The 23565-nt window shown below is 40.8% G+C and overlaps 1 protein-coding gene across 1 annotated transcript in view; it reads left to right on the top strand.

Moving 5' to 3' along the window:
* LOC111150692 (family with sequence similarity 129 member A) overlaps positions 1-23565 on the top strand; it is a 164775-nt gene that overhangs the window by 112251 nt on the left and 28959 nt on the right. The window contains exon 9 of the mRNA XM_022508239.1: positions 22260-22375. Coding sequence (XP_022363947.1) covers positions 22260-22375 — 116 coding nt within the window. The remainder of the gene's footprint in view (positions 1-22259; positions 22376-23565) is intronic.

Raw genomic sequence — 23565 nt, 5'->3', positions numbered from 1 at the left:
GAAAAAATCAGAATGGATAAACTAGAAATCAGGTAGTGAGATGCCTGTGCTTCTGCTTTCTGATCCTTTTTGGTTTGTTTTGGTGGGTTACATGGTTACTGGGGAAATACAAACGTAGGCTTGTGTTCTCTGAATCCAGTGGCATAGGAAACAGAGGCATCAAATCAGAGAATCTAAGAGACCATGTGCTCCATTGCCATCACTGATACATAAGGGTACAGGGAGAATTTACCCAAGATCACATGGAGGCAGAGTGGCATTGATAAACGCGGGTGGGCTGAGGACGAATTTGCTGGCGGCAGGGTTTTAACGAGCCAAATCGCTTTTTTTTTTTTTTTTAAGATTTTATTTATTTATTTGTCAGAGAGAGAGAGAGGGAGAGAGAGCGAGCACAGGCAGACAGAATGGCAGGCAGAGGCAGAGGGAGAAGCAGGCTCCCTGCTGAGCAAGGAGCCCGATGTGGGACTCGATCCCAAGACGCTGGGATCATGACCCGAGCCGAAGGCAGCCGCTCAACCAACTGAGCCATCCAGGCGTCCCCCAAATCGCTTTTTGAGACAAATTTTGTTTCCCTATTTTTTATTTAAAAATTTTCACATCTCTCTATCGTCTATACATCGTATATACATGATATAATATGTAATATGATATTGATGATATAGATATGTACATAATTGTATAAAATGCATAAATTCAATCATATCATAAATGCTAGACTTCTTTTTTTTTTTTTAAGATTTTATTTATTTATCTGACAGACAGAGATCACAAGCAGGCAGAGAGGCAGGCAGAGAGAGAGAGAGGAGGAAGCAGGCTTCCTGCGGAGCAGAGAGCCCGACGCGGGGCTCGATCCTGGGACCCTGGGATCATGACCTGAGCCGAAGGCAGAGGCTTCAACCCACCGAGCCACCCAGGCGCCCCATAGACTTCTTCTTTTTTTGTTTGCTATCTCCTCTCATTCTTCCATAAACAACATTAAGAACTCTGCATGTATCTTTCTGTGTGTTTCTCCATGTATACCCATCCATATATTATAAGGTGGTTTTCTGTCACTGATTTTTTAAGAAGTAGTACTATATGATATATACTTTTCTATATGTCGGGGTTTTTTCACTCAATAAAGCCTCATGGAAATCTATCCCAGTCAGTCAACAGTAATAATTCATTTATTAGTGTCTCTATAATATTCCATGGGTCACAGCCCACATTATTCAACTATTCTCTTGTTGATGGTCTTAACTTCATTTCCACCTTTACCGCTCTGATCCACGATGAAATAAGTATCTTTGTGCATATTATCATCGTGTTCTTATTTCTATGAGGCGATGTTTAGGAAGTGGAATTGCTAAGTTTAACATTTAGCAAGTATGGTTTTAATTTTGTCAATGTTGCCAGATTAATTCAGATGGAGGGTAAAATGTCACATCTCCGCAGCGAAGGAGAGAACTCTTTTCCTGTATCTCTATAACCAAGAGGGCTTTTTGTTCTTTTTCTGCTTTGACAAGCTGATAGGGGAGACTGTGTCTCCTTGTTACTGAGTGCCCTTTCCTTGACTTCCAGTGAGGCTGAAAATCTCTGCTATCTATTGGCCACTGAGATTTACTTTTATGTGACTTATCCCCCAGTGCTTTTTGTCTCTTTTCATGTATATCTGTTCATTCATTCTTTTGTTCTCTCCTGCCTTTTATTGGTTATTATTATTTTTTTTTGTAAGAGCTCTGTGAAAATTTAGATGTTAACTCTTTTCTAGTTCTCCGCTTAAAAATATTTTTCTCAAAGTCATGGTTGTTATTACTGACTTACCATATTGTCATTAACCATTAATTGTGATGCATTTTGCCATGCAAGGATGTCTCATTTTCGTATAGTCAGATACATCCATCTTTTCTTTATGGCTTTTGGATTTCCTGTGTTTGTTAAGATTTCCCTGCCCCTAGGTTATATATGTAATTTCCTTGATTTTTCTTGAAGTTTTTATGTTGCTTTATTTTTAGCTTTTCAGTGTTCAGTGTGCATTCCGTCTGAAAGTCATGTGTATATATGGATGTCGGTGGTCTAAAATGTTCTCTTTAAATGGATAACAGTTGTGTGAACACCATTTATTAAATCTAACTTTGGTCACTTAATCTGTGAATTAAGCCACTATCCTTGCCCTATAAAATGCATACATATCTTGAGGTTATCTAGGTATTCTCTCTTCTGTTTGCCTGTTTATTCCCGCATTAACACACTTTTGATTCTATTATAGTTGATTTTTGTTGGATGTCCTTATATCTGGTAAGAGAAGCTTCTACTCACATTTCGTTCATTTTATACTTTTCTTGCCCGTGTTTAGGCACGTACTCATATTTGTGTTCACATTCATTGTAGCTAATTATCCTCTAATGCTTGTTGGGATTCTGAATGCAATATATTTATAAATTATTTTACAAAGTATTATTAACCCATTGCCTGTCTAGTCAATGGACGATTTTTAATGGTTTTTTTTTTTAAAGATTTTATTTATTTATTTGAGAGAGAGACAGTGAGAGAGAGCATGAGCGAGGAGAAGGTCAGAGGGAGAAGCAGACTCCCCACGGAGCTGGGAGCCCGATGTGGAACTTGATCCCGGGACCCCGGGATCATGACCTGAGCCGAAGGCAGTCGTCCAACCAACTGAGCCACCCAGGCGTCCCAATGGACGATTTTTAAAATATCATTTTAAAGACCAGATTCACATTGACGGGGATAGACTAAATGTTGTAATGTGTGCTTTTCCCGTCAGAATCAAATAAAGGATGCAGTTAGGACCCGGAGTGAAGGAGAGGTGGAAAGTCACCAGCAGCTGTAGAGAACCTACATGGTGCCGGGCTCTGTCCTCAGTCCCGGGCTCATAGAATCTCACATAATACAACAGCATCTTGGTCACAGTTAGAAAGCGCCTCAGCCTCTTGGACTCCAGAGCCCACCACCTTACACCGTCTTTGGGAAGCCTTTGCAACCACATACTGTTACAGCTGCACCTGATATAAATTAAAAACTCTGGGGCACCTGGGTGGCTCAGTGGGTTAAGCCTCTGCCTTCGGCTCGGGTCATGATTCCAGGGTCCTGGGATCGAGTCCCACATCGGGCTCTCTGCTCAGCGGGGATCCTGCTTCCTCCTCTCTCTCTGCTTGCCTTTCTGCCTACTTGTGATCTCTGTCAAATAAATAAATAAAATTAAAAAAAAAAAACCTCTTTCTGCAGGTTACCTTGAAGATTTCATAGTTTGGGTGTTTAAAAACAGGTGATGCTCTTCGATGAGGACAGGTCACACGTGCTCTGTATGGTTTGCTTCTGTGCTACGGATCATATTCTTCCCTTTGCCTTGAACACCTGCCACGTCCCACAATTCAGCATCCAGGGAAACATTGCTATCCCAAACCAGAGACGCCTTCCTCTTCTGAATCCCCATGATCCTTTGCTTTTTCTAATAACATTTATTATACTCTTTTTTGTATTGTGGATAATTTTGCGTTCTTGTTACCAGTATTTACCAAATTGAGCATCTGCCATGTGGTTGTTGGGGGTGCTGGTGAGCAGATGGTGTCTTTATCATTATTTGCCACACAAAACTTGGTGCCTGTAAACCAAATCTTACTCCCTTGTATTCAGAGAATTCTTCACAGTGACTCACACATAGAATATGTCCAGCCAGTGTTTGGTGAGTGAGTGAATATATGGTAAGGAGTAGACCTTGGGAGCAAAAATTCTGGTTAAAATATAATTTTATTAATTTTACATCAATCATCACTTTTTTCCTAGCTTTAAATTTTAAAAAATGGGCTGTATTTGTTGCTTTTTCAAGACCAAATGTCCTTGGTCCAATTTTTCTAAGTTTGCCAGAATTGGTTTTCAATCAATCAGTCAATAAACAAACAAACAAATAAATCTCTTTAGCTCCCCTACTGTATTTTAGTTCCCATAGTAAGATTGGAGATAAAATGGGGATCAAAAATAAGCCCACATCAATAGAACTACCATTTGAAAAAATGAAAGTTGGATCAGTTTTCTCCAGATAGCATGTAGGTACATTTTTTTATCTAAAATTATGAGATCTAACTTATAAAATAGGTAAAGAAGTCAGTCAGGAGCCTAAAATAGATTATATATACATATACATATGTGTATGTACATACATATTTAAAGATTTTATTTATTTATTTGAGAGAGAGAGAGAGAGCACGGGTAGGAGGAGGTACAGAGGGAGAGGGAGAAGCAGACTCTCCACTGAACAAGGAGCCCAACGAGAGGTTGGTGGGGCTTGATCCTAGGAACCAGGGATCATGAGCTGAGCGGAAGGCAGACACCTAACCAACTGAGCCACCCAGGCTCCCCGACACCTATATTTAAACTAAGAAGTGAGTGAGCATAACTGAATAGTTTAGATTTGTGGAATCTATAATTAGAAAAAATGTGGGAATAAATCAGAAATAATTAGTATTCCTTCTTTTTTTTTTTTTTTTTTTTGAGAGAGAGAGACTGTGTGTGCAGGCACATGAAGCAGAGGTGGAGGAGGGGAAGCAGAGAGGGAAACTCAAGCAGGCTTCATGCCCAGCATGGAGCCAGACCTGAGGCTCCATCTCACGACTCAGATCATGACTTGCGCCAAAATCAGGAGTCAGATTCTTAACTGACTGAGCCACCCAGGCACACCAATAATTAGTATTCCTAATCCTTGATATTGAAGAAAAACAAACTTTTTCAAGATTGAATATTGCCAGTATAACTCAGTTTTCTTCTATATTGTAATAAACATTTATTCTAGACTTTTGATTTTGTCTTGCCTGACATACTTATCAATCAACTAGAAACATGGTAAATGAATATTTATACATTAATTTAATTAGAAACCATGTGGATTTACACTGATCAGATCTATATTCATTTATTAGGCAAATATTTACTGAGTATATACTATGTGCCAAGCACTGTTTTAGGCATTTGGGATATAGCAATGAGTAAAATAAAGATGTCCGTTCCTATGACACTTACATTCTAGTGAAGGACCAATGGTGGAGACAGAAAATAAATCTTAAACATAATAAATAAGCAAATAATATAATATGATAAAAGGAAATAAGTACTATGGAAAAATAGTTCAGTAGGTTGAGGAGCCCAAGTGTGCTGGAGGTAGAGGGGTGAGGGCAGCCTGTGATATAAAATAAGGTCATATTAAATATGCTGAGAATTGGGGTGCCTGGGTGGCTCAGTGGGTTAAGGCCTCTGCCTTCAGCTCAGTTCATGACCCCAGGGTCCTGGGATCAAGCCCCGCATTGGGCTCTCTGCTCAGCAGGGAGTCTGCTTCTTCCTCTCTCTCTGCCTGCCTCTCTGTCTACTTGTGATCTCTGTCTGTCAAATAGATAAATAAAATCTTTAAAAAAATATATGCTGAGAATTAAGGAGAGAGGGAACTATGCCCAGCCTTAATCTTAAGAAATGTTGACTTGGGGGCACCTGGGTGGCTCAGTGGGTTAAGCCGCTGCCTTCGGCTCAGGTCATGATCTCAGGATCCTGGGATCGAGCCCCGCATCGGGCTCTCTGCTCAGCAGGGAGCCTGCTTCCTCCTCTCTCTCTGTCTGCCTCTCTGCCTGCTTGTGATCTCTCTCTGTCAGATAAATAAATAAAATCTTAAAAAAAAAAAAAAAAAGAAATGTTGACTTGTAGAATACTATGAGAGGAGATCCAGAAATGTAAGTATGGGGTTGAAAAATAAAAACTGTAAAGAATGTTAGAGACACTTGTATGACTCAGCCTGAAAGGAAAGGTCTGGGAAGACACAATAATGACTTTCAAATGGTAATTCTAACTCTACTGAAGACGTTCCTCGTAGGAATGTACTCAACTGTAACATGAGAAATCTAGGTTACCTGTGAGGGAGAACTGCTTGATAATGAGAACTCTTCTGTTCTAAAGGGAGATATATGGAAACATTGAGGGAATGGCTGTTGAATGACTTACACCTGATCAATTGCTTAAAAAGATTATTTATTTATTTTAAAGAGAGAAGGGCAGAGGGAGAGGGAGAGAGAATCCTAAGCAGACCCCACACTGAGTGCATTGCACTGAGTGAAAGGGGCTCAACCCCAGGACCATGAGATCCAGACCTGAGCTGAAACCAAGAGTCAGATGCTTAACCAACGGCACCATCCAGGCCCCCCGGATTAGTTTTAATTTGTAAACCCAAGTGGAATGCACTGCTTAATGAATACTGGCTTTTACTATTATTAATAATGATCGTAGACCTGGAATAATTTACATGCCCTTTCAGTTATGTAATAAATAAATTCTTGTCCCATTAGTAGAGAAATGAACTAGACGTTAAAAGCTTATTCTAGTTTTATGATTCCATTATGCCTTTTTTAATAGTAAAAATACCATGAAGACTGTGAACCCACAAGAGACATTTACTTAAAACTAACACATCATCCTAGGAGATGTACACACATGCTCCCTCTCCCTCCCTCCCTCCCTCTCTCTGTCTCCCTCCTCTCTCTCATATATTCAGAAACTTTGACATTTCCAATCCAGGAATTGAAGTTGGTTTTTTTTTTTTCCTCTCTTTCTCTGTTTTCCCATGAGGGAATTAGATCGTTGGGCCACTTCTTCCAAATAGTTTCATGGAATGAGTAATTCAAGTTTATAGCAACTACTAAGATTATCTACAATGGGAATGGGGGGGACACCTAAAGCCATCAAGCACTTAAACTGCTCTTTCTTTTTGGCGAAGGGTAAGAGAAGGGTGACCAATTTGTTGCTATAAATACAGCAGATTGTTGTAAGGCTGTATCCTGTTTGGAAATGATCTCATCTAACATGTCTGTTGGTGGTTAGCAGTTTTCCACCACACGGAACAGGACTAGCAAGACATGGCATTGTTGTTAGAGAACCTTCAAGGTTAAGGCCACAAGGATTCCTCAGTGCCCTGAAGGCAGTGTTTATGAATGAGATATAATTGTCAAGGGTTTTAAATTCTAACCTTAACCTATATAGGGACTCATTATAAGTCATCTTCTTATTTTTGTGCATTACTCTAATTCTGGAATTGTTCTAGTAGATGACCTATGCTATGTGTATGATAATGAATTAAAGACAGAGTCGGGTTTTTTTTTTTTCCTTTTTTATTGATTTAGAATAGGCATTGATCTGAATTAGATCACCTTTGTAACAATGCCACTTAATAAATCTGAGGTGTGCAGTGGCATGCTCTCTTTTATTACCTCCTCCATCTTCCTCACTCCAATAAACAAGAGAACTCTGAAACCATGTGCAAATTATAGACCTGCGTGGTCTCATACGGTGGCCACCAGCCAAATCTGGCCAATGACACCTGAAATGCTCTCCTCTGAAATGAAATATGCTGTTGAATATGAAATACACACATTTCAAAAAATTAGTACCCCAAAAAAAGAGTGTAATATATCTCATTAATAATTTTTATATTGCTTATGAATTTTGGATATATGGGTTGATATAAACTATACTATTAAAATTAATCTTAACCATTTGACTTTTATGATGTGGCTACTGTAAAACTTACAGTTGTGTATGTGGCTTTCGTTGTATTTCTACAGAACAGCCCTGGTCTAGGGCTTCTTTGCCCCTCCACTTCCCCTTCCTTTACTCTGGAGGAGACTTCAAAGCCAGTATTGATTACTGTTTGCAGACTAGGGACAGATGTGTGTGTGTGTGTGTGTGTGTGTGTGTGTGTGTGTGTGTGTATTTGTGCACACAAGTGAGTGTATGCCAGCCAGAGAATGTTCAGTGGGAAGGGTGAGGAACAAAGGACAGGAAGAGAAGCGAGCAGTTTCGTTGGTCTGAGATGCCATCACTCTCACTTAGAGTAAGGAAGGAAGACTGGCTGAGCAGAAGTTAGCTCCCCACAAGGCAACTTTGCTCTTTTTTTAAAAAAAACTAGAGTGAATCATTGCAACATCAGACTCCTCTGAATTCAAATGCAAATACACAAAAAGCTTCTGTAACATCTGTACAGAAGCTAACATGAAGTTTTAAGAATTAGCATTACAGTTGCTTTTCTTAGTTAACAAAGATAATCAAGAACTAACCTATATTCCAACTGATAGTTCTGCTTTGGGCAAAGGCCAGAATGTGTTTTGTTCCTCAGCATTTCATAAAAGAGAAGTTTCTGGTTGAGATAGAATCTTTTAAGGGCCTTACAATTTGGACTCAAATATGCAAACTACCATGGTGTTTTTTCTGGAAAACTGAAATATTGTGTAAATCACAATGGTTTTGTTAAATTTTAAATTATGAGATATCAGGCATATTGTACTTTTTCAAGGAAAAATATTGGGGGGGGGTATGTTACAGACCATGCTCATATGACTGTCAAATTCAATGATTCAATGCTTTATATAAGACAAACCAGTTTCGCTGTAGTCTTGCAATATATAAAAAAAATGGCAAATTTGAATAATTTTACTATTTATTAGCTTAATTAAATAGCCCATGTGGTAAGTCCAATGGAAACAACCATGAACTGAACTGTGTAATTCAGATTAGTGGAAAGGGAAGAGGAGAGTGCAAAGAGATTCAGATCAGCTCTGTCCATTGGGAATGTAATGAAAGGCACATATGTAATTTTTTTTTTATTGAAGTATGCTTGACAGACAGAGTTGCCTTAGTTTCAGGTATACAACACAGTGATAGGAGAAATCTATACATTTGCTCCGTTCCCCACAAATGTCGTTACCATCTGTCATGATGCAATACCATTATGGTATCATTGACAGTATTCCATATGCTGTACCATTCATCCCTGTGTTGTATTCACTCTGTAACTGGAAGCCTGTATCTCCCACTCTCCTTCACCCTTTCTGCCCCTCCCCCCACCCTCTCCCTTCAGGCAACCATCAGTTTGTTGTCTCTAATTATGGATCTGTTTCTGCATTTTGTTTGTGTGCTTATTCACTTGTTTTGGTTTTTAGATCCCACATATGAATGAAATCATATGGTATTCGTCTTTCTTTCTCTGACTTATTTCACTTAGCAAAATCCCCTCTAGGTCCATCCATGTGTTGCAAATGACAAGGGCTCATCCTTTTTATGGCTGAGTAATATTCCATTGTAGATAGACCACATCTTCTTTGTCCATTCGTCTATCAATGGACACTTATGTTGCCTTCATATCTTGGCTGTTGTAAATAATGCCTCAACAAACATAGGGGTGCGGGGCACCTGGGTGACACAGTTGCTTAAATGTCTGATTCCTGGTTTGGCTCACTTGGGTCGTGAGGTCATGCCCTGAGTCATGCTCTGCGTTTGGCATGGAGTCTGCTTGAGATTCTCTCTCCCTCTTCCTCTGCCTTCCCCACCGCCACCAAAATAAATAAATCTCAAAAAAAAAAATAGGGATGCATATATCTTTTTGCATTAGTGTTTGTTTCCTTGAGTAAACACCCTGTACACAACATATGTAACTTAATACATCTAGTAGTCACATTAATTATTTTCTGCAGCCTGGAGAAAGTTGAATATTTGAGAGAGAGAGAGAGGTTTAGTGGGAAGAAAAGGATAAGATGGTCCTGCAGCTGGACCTTTATGTCCCCAGGATATATAGGACCTTTATATCTTCTCTCTCTCTCTCTCTCTCTCTCTCTCTCTCTATATATATATATATATATATATATATATATATCCTGGACATTTATATCCCGAAGTTAGAACTCTGTCATGGAGAGCACTACCCATATGTTGGTAAATTAATTGTATTTGCAGTTTATCACAAAATCACACATTTCACAGCTGGAAAAGGAGAACAGCCTCTCATTTCAAATATGATAAATTAGGCCCAGAGAAGCAAAGGAACTCACCTCAAGTCCCATAGCCAAAAAGACACCCAGTCTGGATTCCCACCAGATTGTTGTCTCTACTATTCCATGTTGCCTCTGTATCGTTGAGCCATTATTTCTGTGTTCATTGGTCTATTCAAAAGAACATTTGGTGCCAGGCACTGGGCTGTGGCTTTGGGATACTGTGATGAATATGACAGTCCTTATCCTTAAAGACATTGTGTGTGAGGGGACACAAGTTCATCCAGTTTTGTCACAGGTGAACCATCAGGTTCTGATGCATGTCATATTGTGTCATCCCATGACCTTGCTCCATTTTCATGACAAGCAGGGGATAGTAATAATACTTTAAGGGACATTTGTGACAAGCCTGAAAGGGCTCCAAGATGTAAGGGTTTTTCCTCCATTCATGAAGAGAAGACACTTGAAGGAGGCAGTGGAGATGTATTCTGAGTAAACCACACTAAGCAAAACCTTTAAGGAGAGGAAAAGAAGAAGAATGAACTAACTCTTAAGTTAATTTACTTTACAGTCCTCTTAGTATGGACCCTGAATGTCTGGACCATAGCACGTGCCATGATTTGGTGGTTGCCAGGGCTCACGAGAGTTCTCTGAGGTTCTAAGAGGCCAACTGACACAGAACATTTGGACTTTGGAAAGAGAAATATTGTTCATGGTCATGAGAGGACTGGTATTATAAAAATAAAAAGACATTAGATCAGCGCATATCTTCCTGAGGATAACAGTATAGGACTTCATAAAGTTTGAGCCACAAATACAAAATGGCTCACTTTTTATTTCTTATGCATTCCCTTTCAATCCTGTGGCTTAATATTCACATTGCTTAATCAGGATATACGTGTAATTTTATAATTTCGTTTTTGCAATTAAAATGATCTTTAAACTACTTTTCCGTGATGTATATGAGTCATCATAGTTGTTATTTTAGTGACTGAGTAATATTCCATTCAGTAATCCTATCATGTTTTGCTTAAATTTGTTATTAGTCAAGTTATTAAACAAGATGCTCCTTGGAACGTTACTGAAAATAATTGTGAAGGCTTAGAGTTTTCACAATAAAATCTCCTGTTTACTTATAAAGCCACTTCCAAAGGATCCCTTAGTGAGACAATGTATGTTCATGCAGTTCTAGGCTTTCAACCACCCCAAGAGCAAGATGTTTTCCAAGTATCTTTGGTTTAAAGCAATTATGCAAAACTGGTACACACTGTGGGCTCAGTTAACCTAGAAATTAAAAAGAGCTCTGTTGGCAGCACTGCCCCATCTTGTAATAGCTCAGGAGTGTAGACATTATTTCTATTGGTACCTGCCTGCTAAAGTTCTCAGTTTTAAACAAATGATCTGGTCCCTAAGAACCTGAGGACTAAGTCTGCCCCTCCAGACTGTGGCTGCCATCCCTACTTTTTAGGGAGACAATGGAACATGGGTCAATTTAATCTTATAGGCCTTTGGGGAAAGGTTACAAATACGGAAACAGACATTTTATCCGAGACAAAAGTAGCTACTACATCTGCTGTCGTTAGATGTTTTAAATAAGGTTAGGTCCTTTTTGAAGTTTGAGTCTGTATGAAATTTATTTCCTGCTTGTTACTTTTGCTCTCCTTTGATGACCCAATAAAATGAGCTGGGTATTTATATGACCTTGGGTAATGACTTCAACTTCTTTGATTTTGAGTTTTTCCATTTTCTGCCCAGGAGTGATTACATCTGGCTTACCTGTCTCATGAGGTTGCCATGAGACCCAAATGAGATGTGAACTGTAAAAAACTTCTGACAAGCGCAGCGTGGATGCTATTATTAATCACCAGTAATGGCGATGAGCGGAAAATCCCCAGATAGCATCAGCAGACGGTGCTGCACTCTGTGGGTGTGTCAGATGAGACTATGGTAAAGTGCAGCCAGTTTACCCCAGTGATTTCTTCTCCAGCGTCAATCTGGCCAAGCCCTTCCACGGTCTGCCTTACTTGTAGATAGCGTGCCCCCATGCATGTGGGTAAGACTAGGCAAGATCTTTTGAGCTCACAAGACAAAGGTCTTCCATAGACTCAGTCCGGAAGAAATCTCCCTTATACTTTTGTGTGCTGCAGTGGCAAATTATAACAAGACCCATGGGTAAAAAATCACTTCTGGAAATAAGAGAAAGTGTCATCAAAAATGAAGGACAAGTCTGTGGCGAGAGGAGCATCTTCCCTATTTATTTAAAAACTCAGGCTTGCTTTAAATTGTGTCCAGCTTGTGTGGTCAAATTTTGCCTGCAGGGAGTAAGCCACAGAGCTCCCCACGATGACAGCGGGAGGCACGTGACCCAGTTTCTGTGGTCTGAGCTGAAAGATGATCTGTGTGTGCCGTGCCACAACAGCCTATAAACACTACAGAGTGAACTCTTCCTAAAATTCACATTTTAAAGAGGAAATCAGATCGTTTTTCATTTGTTTTGCTCAGGTTTTTGAGGTGTAATTATTTTTTTTCCCCGCTGAGGTCGTTTCAGCACTATCTGCAGAAATGGTTATTAGAACATTAGAAGACAGTTCTGCACTCACGGTCTTAGAATAAGAAGCTCCCGGGACGCCTGGGTGGCTCAGTCAGTTAAGCATCTGCCTTCGGCTCAGGTCGTGATCCTGGGGTCCTGGGATCGAGCCCTGCTTTGGGCTCCCTGGTCAGTGGGGAGCCTGCTTCTTCCTCTGCCTGCCACTCCCCCTGCTTGTGCGTCCTCAGCCCCACCCCCTTACTGACATATAAATAAATCTTAAAAAAAAAAAAAAAGGAAAGAAGATATAAAGACTTACAGAGTTGTCCTAAGCAGAGAGGAAATATTGATTGTGTAATTGTTCTCCTGGCCTCACTCTGCCCAGATATCTAAGGCACACAGAGTGACTGATGAGCTCTTCCGGCCCGTGGAAATGTTCGATGAACACAGCTTTGGGACAGCAGCAGAGTATGTTAATGGTATTCAGAAAGAAGCAAATAGTCTCTCTTCCCTTATCAGGATTTTGAGGACGCCATCTTTACTTTTTGGAAGAGATAGGAGTGGGGGCCATCTTTATTTTTTTTAAGGCTTTGAAAAAAACTTAAAGAAAATGGGATCATTTATGCTAAAGAAAAGAAGGTTACCACACAGGAGATATAGTCCATTTATCCACTGAGAACCAAAAAAGAGAAAAAGAGATTCAACCAGGGTTGCAACCGAGGATTTCTGTCTGGACAATGATGATTGCTTTGGAAGCAAGCAGGGGTTGCTCCCAGTAGATAGGGATCTGGTTTGAAATGATGTCTGTATGAGCCTGCCCAAAGTATTTCCTTACCAACATACCCTTTGGTAGAGCTTCAGCATGGTGCTATTTTTATGCACCACCTTAAGTACAGGGGTTCATTTGTGTTTTGTGGGTGAACAGTCAGTCGGCAGAGGGGACATTTCCTAACCCAATAAGGGGGAAACAATTTCACCGAGACTCTAGGCATTCAAGAGTTATGGTCTTCTACTGTATCTCTTTCTTCTACGCAATTTGTTTTTTCTCAAAATCTAGCCTGTAAACCTCCTTGCAACAGAATTACCTGAACAGCTTTTTAAATGCAGATTCCTGGGCCCAGTCACTGCTGAACTGGGATCTCTGGGGCAAGATCAAGAATTGCATTTTTAGCAAACACTTCGGTGATTCTGGTGTTGGAGAACCGCTCCCCTTATGTTGGGTAGAGGAATTGTTCTCAAGGTGTGCCCCTGGACCTAGAGCATCAGCATTGCCTGGGAGCTTATTAGAAATGCAAATTCTTGGACCTCACCCTATACCTTACTGAATCTGAAAATTCTGGAGGGGGGGGGAGCTCAGCAATCTGTTTTAGTAAACCCTCCAGGTGATTCTGATGCTCACCAAAGTCTGAGAAGCATTGGAGTATGTATGTAGGTCAGGTTCCTTCTCTACTTTTTTACAAGAGTAAGAAAAGTACTCATTAAGAAAAAGACTCATTAAGAGAGAATCTGATGAATTACAGACCTAAACCCCTGAAACAAATAATACATTATATGTTAATTTTTTTAAAAGATTTAAAACAAAGAGAGAAAGAATCTGATTCATTTGCAATGCTTGGGTTTTCTCTGTAACCAAGAAATCTTGGTTGGGATTGAACTTTAAAAGGAGATTTAATCTAGGGGCACCTGGGTGGCGCTGTTGGTTGAGTGTCCTGCTCTTGGTTTCGGCTCATGTCGTGATCTCAAGGTCGTGAGATCGAGCCCCACCTCAGGCTCCACTTGCTTGATGTGGAGTCTGCTTAAGACTCTCTCCCCCCCTCCCACTGCCCCTACTCCCCAAACATGGGTTTGGGCACACACTCTCTCTCTAAAATAAATAAATCTATTTTTTTTAAAGATTTTATTTATTTATTTGACAGAGAGAGATCACAAGTAGACAGAGAGGCAGGCTCCCTGCTGAGCAGAGAGCCCGATGCGGGACTCAATCCGAGGACCCTGAGATCATGACCTGAGCCGAAGGCAGCGGCTTAACTCACTGAGCCACCCAGGCACCCTCTTTTTTTTTTTTAAAGGAAACTGAATCTAGTCCCCCCATCCCTCTCTCCCTCCTTCCTTCCTCTGTCTCTCTCGCTCTCTCCCTCTCCTCCTTCCCCCACTCACCTCTCTCTCTCTCTCTCTCTTCCTTTCTCATGTGCCAGGCACTGGGCTAGGGATTGAAGATGCAGTAGTGAACACAAACTACAGTTCCCTGTCCTCTTGGAATTTACACTCTAGGGGAAGGGCATATACCAAATGATTACACAATAACTCTGAAATTTTAATTCTTTTTTTTTTTTAAGACTTCACTTATTTATTTCAGAGAGATCACAAGTAAGACTACATGGAAGAAATTGAGATTGGTTGATAATGCAAATAAACAGCCTCAATGATGGGTGATAGCTGAAGGGCTGACATCCTAGAGGAAAATCTCTAGGGTCCCACCCTGAACACATTTTCAATTATTTTTAAAAGGCAAGATAGGGGCGCCTTGTGGCTCAGTGGGTTAAAGCCTCTGCCTTCGGCTCAGGTCATGATCCCAGGGTCCTGGGATCGAGCCCTGCATCAGGCTCTCTGCTTAGCAGGGAGCCTGCTTCACCCTCTCTCTCTGCCTGCCTCTCTGCCTACTTGTGATCTTTCTCTCTCTCTGCCAAATAAATAAATAAAATCTTTTAAAAATAAAAAATAAAAAGGCAAGATAGATAACCAGAGGACTTCCCTTAACTGTGGGCCCAGAGCAAGTCAGTGATGTGATACAGTTGTACACAAAGCACGTAAAACTTTGATAATTGCCTTGCTAAAATCTAGATACAGGATGTCTCCAACAGCCTTCTAATCTGCCAATCTAGTATGTCAATGCAATGGAAATGGGTTAGCCTGTCCTCACTGGTTCTAGTAATCACCACTTCCTTTGTCTGTTGACAAACAGTCTTTTAATATTTATTGACAAGTCAAGAATACATGAGATGCACTACTTGTACTCAAATGAGGAATGCAGCCCTTTTCTATGTGGTTAAAAATTTCTATCAAAACAATATCTTCGGGGCACCTGGGTGGCTCAGTGGGTTAAGCCTCTGCCTTCGGCTCAGGTCATGATCTCAGGGTCCTGGGATTGAGGCCCACGTCGGACTCTCTGCTCAGCAGGGAGCCTGCTTCCCCCTCTCCCTCTGTCTGCTTCTCTGCCTACTTGTGATCTCTCTTTCTGTCAAATAAATAAATAAAATCTTAAAAAAAACCAACAACTATATCTTCACTAGAACACCTTTCTTCCATCCATTCGAGAAGTCCTTCATATCCTCCGAGCGAGTCTCACATCTTCATATTTTCACCTAGAGCAATACCGTTGTAATTCATCCTCAGATCCGTGGATCTCCATGGACAGCACATTTTTTTCTTGGCTTATTCTTCCTCTCTTTTTGGTAGGCCTGTATCCACTAACACAAGTAAGATTTAGTCAGTAGATGGATATATTTTTTAAAATACATTTTCTTTTCTTTTTTAAAATTTCCTTAAAAGATTTGATTTCTTTATTTGTCAGAGATGGGGAACGCAAGCAGCGGGAACAGCAGACAGAGGGAGAAGCAGGCTTCCTGCTGAGCAAGGAGCCCAGTGCAGGGTTCCATCTCAGGACCCTGGGTTCACGATCTGAGCCTAAGGCAGATGCTTAATTGAGCCACCCAGGTGTCCCAGTAGCTGTATATTTTAGTCTAGAAGTTTACAAAATACAACTCAGGGACTTCTAAGTAATCCTGAGGTTAATGCTCATAGAGTTGTCATTTATAATATGACAAATATTTGCTTGGTTGGTTATGAATATATTTTTAAAATAATGTAATAAAAAATGTTATTACCATTTCATGAGCACGGACGCCATTCATTTGCAATTCCAGTGAGGGGTTTTCTTTTGTTTTGCTTTTAATAACATCACATTCTGTCTGATCCTGTTTACTCACATGTTAAATGAGTGGTTTGGACTAGATGATTCTTTTTTTTTTTTTTAATTTAGTTTATTTTTTGATAGGAAGAGCATGAGTTGGGGGAAAGACAGAGAGAGGGAGAAGTAGACTCCCCGCTGAGCAGGGAGCCCGACGTGGGGCTCGACCCCAGGACCCCAGGATCATGACCTGAACTGAAGGCAGATTCTTAACTGATTGAGCCACCCAGGTGCCCGTATATGATTCTAAACTTTGAGAAGGAAAGGAAACTTTAAAAAATAACTTAAAAATTAAACCACGATACACACACATGTGCAAACATACACACATGTTCCCGTGCATACATGTCAGACTGGCTGGACGATTAACTGCATTATCCAGGTGCCCTACCGCTCTTATTTTTATAAAAACATGTGAATCTACAATTACCTCATAATAAAAAGTTTAAAAAATTAAACCATAGAGTGTTATTACAGGACTTTGGAAATACGTAGGCCTGACTTGACCACTTACTAGCTAAAACGAATTGTTTTGTCTTTCTGAAGTCAGTTTCTTTGTCAGCCTTAAAGTGGGAATATTAATTCTTCCCTAAGGGGATTGCTGGAAGGATTATATGAGATGGTGTGTGTAAACATCTTCCGTGGTTCATACTTACATTGACAGGATTCAATAAACATTGGTTGCTTTCGTGTTTCTTCTCCTGTGCCGTAGAGAAGAAACTAGGGCAAGCAGCCTTGCTGCGCTCTCCCAGAAAGGAAGACTTATGACCTGAAGCTGAAGACAATTTAGAAGTATACATTAGCGAGATGAACCCCATAGCAGTGTAGTGAGTAATGCTATTACATAACTTTTACAAATCACCAGGCGGATCAGCTAACATGACTTGGCGCAGTGAACCGATAAAATAAAATAACAGCGCCACTTCCAAACCCAGCCTGAGTCAGGGAGTCCCAACCCAGCAGCCAGAGTCAAAACCCAGAATGACTGCATAGGCCTTAGAGCTTTGGCGTTTCGGTTGACTCAGACGTGCTGTAAATCTGTGCCAGTGGAAAAAAACAAAAGCTGGCCCCCTGGATAACTGTTCCCCCGAGGGGCCTAGAGAAGCTTTCTTTTCCTTGCAGAATCCATAATCATGTCTCCCAAATATGAGTTTTCCATGTGACTGTACAGATGAGAAATAGGGAGAGACTAAGGTCCTGAGGATGTGACTGTTGAATGAATGACCAAGATGTGTCTCCCACGTGTCTTCTAAAATGTTTAGAATTTACCAGGGATCTGTCCTTGCCCCCGATCTCATGAATATTTTTATCAGTGAGTTGGGTAGAAGTGACAGAAGGCAAGCCCACCAAAATTTTTAATGATACAGAGGGGAAAGGGAGTTTGGAAACAGAATTATAATTATAAAATGATTTTGGCCGGCTCTGGGGCACTGAGTTGATCATAGTAACTTGTCATTTATTAGGGGTTACGTTAAAACCTGTACCTCAACATCAAAAGCAGAAGTACAGTTTAGGAAAGGATTAAATTGACAAAAGTTTTATATGAAAAATTGTAGGGATTTTATTTGCCTATAAGAAAGGTATGAGTCAATGGTGTGATGTGTTTGTGTTAAAAAAAAAAAAAAAAGGAAGAAGAAGAAGTTAAGGACCAGAAAAGGGAACATAATCTTTTACTTTACATAATTTACGCAAGCCAAATTTAGGATGATATTGATTAAATGGAATTGGTTACTAAGGGAAGGAAGAAAAAAAGAGAGCTAAATTTAAAAGATCCCCAAAACTATATTGTTTAAAGAATGGTTGAGGGAAAATACGGATATTCAGCTATTTTTTTTTAGAGTTAGAGTTAGCATATAGAAGAGGAGTAAACTTGTCTATTTTGCTCTGAAAAGCAGAAATGAGATTAATGAGAGTTCATGGAAACAGATTTTGGCTCAATAAAAGGAAAAATTTTCAAATAATTAGAGGAGTCCCATGACTATCTCATAAATTGTGAGCTCTCTGTCACTGGAAACAGTCAAGCTAAGGCCAGATGAGCGTCTGGGATTCCGAAGGCTTCCAGCATGGAACGAGAACTCTGGCTAGGTGACCTTTAAGACCACTTCCAGCTCTTACAGTGTATGGTTTAAGTAAGCGTGAATGCCAAGGCCGCTCCTGACATGCCAGAGCTACTTTTTCAACTCTTGGCTCAGATTCTGACCAGCTGTGTGACCTTCAGCTAAGAAATTAACCTTTATTTTCTTTCAGTTTCCTTGTCCGCCAAATGAGGGATCTGGATTTAATGATGTCTAAGTTCTCTCCAGCACATCTGTCTCCTTAAGCATTCTCATAATGATAACGTGTTGGGAAAGTACATGGAGCTGATAACCTGCCATTTTTCTAAGTCAACCTACGAGGAGAAGGTTTAACAACCAAAATCCGTGGTTGATTCTGGGGACCCCTGGACTAAACTCTCAGCTGTTGTTGGCAGGAGAGTGGGTGATTGTGATCCTGGAATTCTGTTCTCATGAGATCGATGGCAGGAAGTTGATCAAATAACTGATAATCCGGTTTTTCTCAAACACCTGTACATTCTGGCTGGGTTCAGCAACGCCTCTGCAAACAAGTTAGAAGAAATGAAGATTGTATTACCATCGCAATGCAGTTCTATCTTTCACAAAGCAAACCTTTGTTCTTTATTTCCTTAATGATCTGGCAGTTGCTGTCGAGTTTGGCTTACCATCATAAAAGCTAATATCCATAAAATGGATTTTATATGCCAGGTACTGTTCTAAAAGTTTTGTAGAAGTTAATTAATCAGATTATAACCTGAAAAATCTAATGATGAATCAGTAGAGTAGATCCTTTTTTTTTTATCCCTGTGGAAAAGGAATAGTTAAAATCCAGTTTAAATCCATCCTAATGGTAGAGAGTCGAGAATTCAGCTCCCTGCCCTCATTCGCTTTCTTGCTGATGTTCAATTACCGTAATTTCCTGTGTGGTTCATCTGATTACTAACCCTTCTCTTCCCTGTCTAGATTAAGGTGTCTCATCCACCACTACTACATTCCAGCTCTTCTCTCTCCTCTTGGACTTCTCTCTGACTCCCACATCATTATCTCCAAATCCCATTTCTTCTGTAATTTTTTTTTTCTAAAGATTTTTGCAAACACGCATAGGGCGACTATCATAGTTTGCTTTGATGTAGTTATAGAAGGTATGAGTAGGGTTTCAAATATCTCCTCCAGTTGCTGAGGTTAGTAGGGGAAGAAGTAAGTAAATTTATGCTTTTTGTAAGGACAAGAAGAATTTAAAACCTTATTCCCAGGCTTGCGGGCCTGGCAGTCCTCACTCCATCACGTACCACATTTTCTTCCATCTCTTTGTTTGCTTGGGTTGGAAATGAAAACAGCTGTTAAAAATAAAAGCCCATGAGTCAATCTTGAATCTCAATGTATAATTACAGTTTCCATCTCTGTTGGTAAAGTCCCTCCCAGTGTACTGAGCCCCGTATCACAGCCCCCTTGTTGTCAATTTTATACCAAGACTTTAATTTGTGCTTTCCAAACCTCTAAGATTAAACAGTAAATCATTTGCCAAGCCAGAAAAAAATAACAAGGAAGAAAATACTTTAATTTAAAAATTTGATTCTCAGACATGCTTTTTCTGATTTAGATCTTGAGTGGATCTCTATGTCGATATTAGAAATGTCAGTTACTGTTCCACATTTTTGAAGGTAGAGATTTGGGGCTTTATGGTATCCTCACTGTGAAGAATGTTGCTTGAACTCCATAGAGACTATGCCTCGAAATGTATTTTCACTGTACCAGGTTGCTGAGGCCTATGACCTCGAAAACCAGTCTTAAGAGAGTCGTTTACAGCCCATCGATTATCACCTTCTGGAGAAGATTGAGCCTTCTCTGTTTCTGCCTTGTCCCTCCTTATCAACCACTCATTCCTTGACTGAGTAGTCCCATTGTCTAAAGCTCTGAAGGTCCCCAGCAAATCAGCAGCCTTCAACTGGCTAATCTAATTCGCTCTATAAATACAGATCATAGGCTATTAGCAAGGGGATTTCACGTCCTATAGGAGGAGAAGCAGGAGGCAAGAGATTTGGTGCTTTCAATCACTCCATTTAGCCTTAGTTCCCCTTTCTAAGATTTGATTTCTTTATTGTTAGATTAGATTATGTCTATGATTCATTTCCCTGAAAAGATTATTATAATTCTGTCATCATTATATCCTCCAAGAGCTATCTTTGTGTATTGAAAAATTGCCTTGGTCAGTTTGGGCTGCTGTAACAAAAATACCACAGTCTTGAAAGTTTAAGATCAAAGCACTGGCAGGTCCAGGGTCTGGTGGGAGGATAGAAGTGGGGGGAGGAGCTCTCTTCTTATAAGGGCACTAATCTCATCACGATAAGGGCAGTAATCCCATCATACCTTCCTGGCCTGATTACCTCCCAAAGGCTCTATCTCCAAATATTATCATACTGGGGATTAGGGTTTCAACATATGAATTCTGGGGGGGACACAAATATTCAGTCCACAGCAGAAATGAGGATATTGTTATGCACGGTGTGATTTGTGGAATTCTGGGAAGGCTGTTGAGCTCCTGCTTCCACAACCACACTTAAAATCCTGCTATTAAATATTTCCTCCCAGATAAAACACCTTTTAAAATCTAGTATGTTTGGCTATGAAAAGAGTCCAGATGTCCATCGACAGATGAATGGATAAAGGAGATGTAATACATACACACACACACACACACACACAGGAATATTACTCAGCCATCAAGAAAAAGAAATCTTACCATTTGCAAAGACATGGATGGAACTAGAGGGTATTATGCTAAGGGAAATAAGTCAATCAGAGAAAGAATTGTATGATTTCATTCATATGTGGAAATCAAGAAACAAAACAGAGGGTCGTAGGGAAGGGAGGGAAAAAGTGAAATCAGAAAGGGAGACACACCATATGAGACTCTTAACTATAGGAAACAAACTGAGGATTGGTGGAGGCGAGATGGGTGGGGGGACGAGGTAACTCGGTGATGGGCATTAGGGAGGGCACGTGACATGATGAGCACTGGGTGTTGTATAAGACTGATGAATCCCTGAACTCTACCTCTGAAACTAATAATACTCTATGCATTCACTAATGGAATTTAAATAAAATAAAATAGAATAATAAAAAAAATAAAATCTAATCTATTTAGAAGGGCAAACCTGGAAAACTAGTTCCACATTTTTGAAGGTAAAGATTTGGGGCTTTGCGTAGATTTTGAGGTAGTGTAGCGTGGTGCTGATACAGGGTAGTGTCGTCGGACTGGAATCAGACTGCTTGAGTTCACACACTTACGAGCTGTATGACCTGAGACAATTAATCTTTCTGGGCTTCTGCACCATCTATATAATCAAGATGATAATAACACTCAACGCAGAGGTTTTTGTGAGGTTTTAGTGAAATGTGTAACATGTTTAGAAGAACAGTATCTCATTACATGGTGGTTAGCCATTGTCATTCTTTGTTGGCATCAAGCAGCATATTATATGGATGTCCTTTTGACAGAAAGTTGCTATCAAGTCGCAAAGAAATCAGAGTGTCATTCAGGGAATGGGGAGGGATTCCACGGGACACACAAAGCCTTGTGCAGGAACGGTCTGCCATAGTGAGGTGCTACATTTGGAAGCAGGAAGCCAGTAGGTGCTTCCATGCCCAAGGGAAGCATTTACAAGAAAGATAAAGGGAGATTCATCTGCTTCTCATCCTAGCCAGTCTGCCTAGCAATGGATAGACTGAATCCGCTGCTATGGGGAGCAAGAAGTGTGATTCAAATCTGCACATGAACTTTGAATTCGACACCTGCTTGATTTTTGTGTGTCTCATAATTTTCTCCCTCGTAGTATTCAGGTAATGTTGGGTCTCTTGAAAAACCATGGTAAATGTATAAGTAGTCTTCTCTGCTAAACACCCTTGCGTTTTTCTCTTAGATTACATGAAGCAGACGACGTTTGAAGCCCAAGCGTTTCTGGAAGCTGTCCAGTTCTTCCGTCAGGAGAAGGGACACTATGGCTCATGGGAAATGATCACTGGGGATGAAGTCCAGGTAACATGGCTCAGAATTTTGCATCCTCTTCCCGGGGTCTCGGTCAAGATGGCGGAGAAGTAGCAGGCTGAGACTACCTCAGGTAGCGGGAGATCAGCTAGATAGCTTATCTAAAGATTGCAAACACCTACAAATCCAACAGGAGATCGAAGAGAAGAAGAACAGCAACTCTAGAAACAGAAAATCAACCACTTTCTGAAAGGTAGGACTGGCGGAGAAGTGAATCCAAAGTGACGGGAAGATAGACCGCGGGGGGAGGGGCCGGCTCCCGGCAAGCAGCGGAGCAACGGAGCACAAAATCGGGACTTTTAAAAGTCTGTTCCGCTGAGGGACATGGCTCCAGAGGCTTAACCGGGGTGAAGCCCACCCAGGGTCAGCGTGGCCTCAGGTCCCGCAGGGTCACAGAAGGATCGGGGGTGTCTGAGTGTCGCAGAGTTTACAGGTATTAGAACGGGGAAGCCGGCTACAGAGACAGAGCCGAGGAGTAAGCGCTAAGCTCGGGGTTACCTTGAACCGGTCGCAGGCTCGGTCAGCTCGGAGCACGGCCGGAGGCCAGGGTGACGGGAGTAATTGGGCGCTGTTCTCTGAGGGCGCACTGAGGAGTGGGGCCCCGGGCTCTCGGCTCCTCCGGGCCGGAGACCGGGAGGCCGCCATCTTCATTCCCGCCCTCCGGAACTCTACGGAAAGCGCTCAGGGAACAAAAGCTCCCGAAAGCAAACCCGAGCGGATTACTCAGCCCGGCCCCGGGTAAGGGCGGTGCAACTCCGCCCGGGGCAAAGACGCTTGAGAATCACTACAACAGGCCCCTCCCCCAGAAGATCAACAAGAAGCCCAGCCAGGACCAAGTTCACCTACCAAGGAGTGCAGTTTCAATACCAAGGAGAGCAGCGGAATTCCAGAGGAGGAGAAGGCAAAGCACGGAACTCATGGCTTTCTCCCCATGATTCTTTAGCCTTGCAGTTAATTTAATTTTTTTTTCTTTTTCAATTTATTTTTCTTCTGCTAAATTTTTTTAACTTTTACCCTTTTCTTTTTTAATGTTTTTTAACTAGTTTATCTAATATATATATATATATATATATATATATATTTCCTTTTTATATTTTTTCTTTATTGGTTTTCTTTTTTTAATTGTTTCTTTCTTTCTTTTTTTTGTGGTGAATTTTTCCGCCTTGTCATTTTGTCCAGAT

This window comes from Enhydra lutris, unplaced genomic scaffold (genome assembly GCF_002288905.1).
Source record: "Enhydra lutris kenyoni isolate GAN:26980312 unplaced genomic scaffold, ASM228890v2 scaffoldscaffold24, whole genome shotgun sequence".
In the NCBI taxonomy this organism is placed as follows: domain Eukaryota; kingdom Metazoa; phylum Chordata; class Mammalia; order Carnivora; family Mustelidae; genus Enhydra; species Enhydra lutris.
Note: the sequence above shows the minus strand (reverse complement) of the source record. Positions and strands in the feature narration are given on the sequence as shown.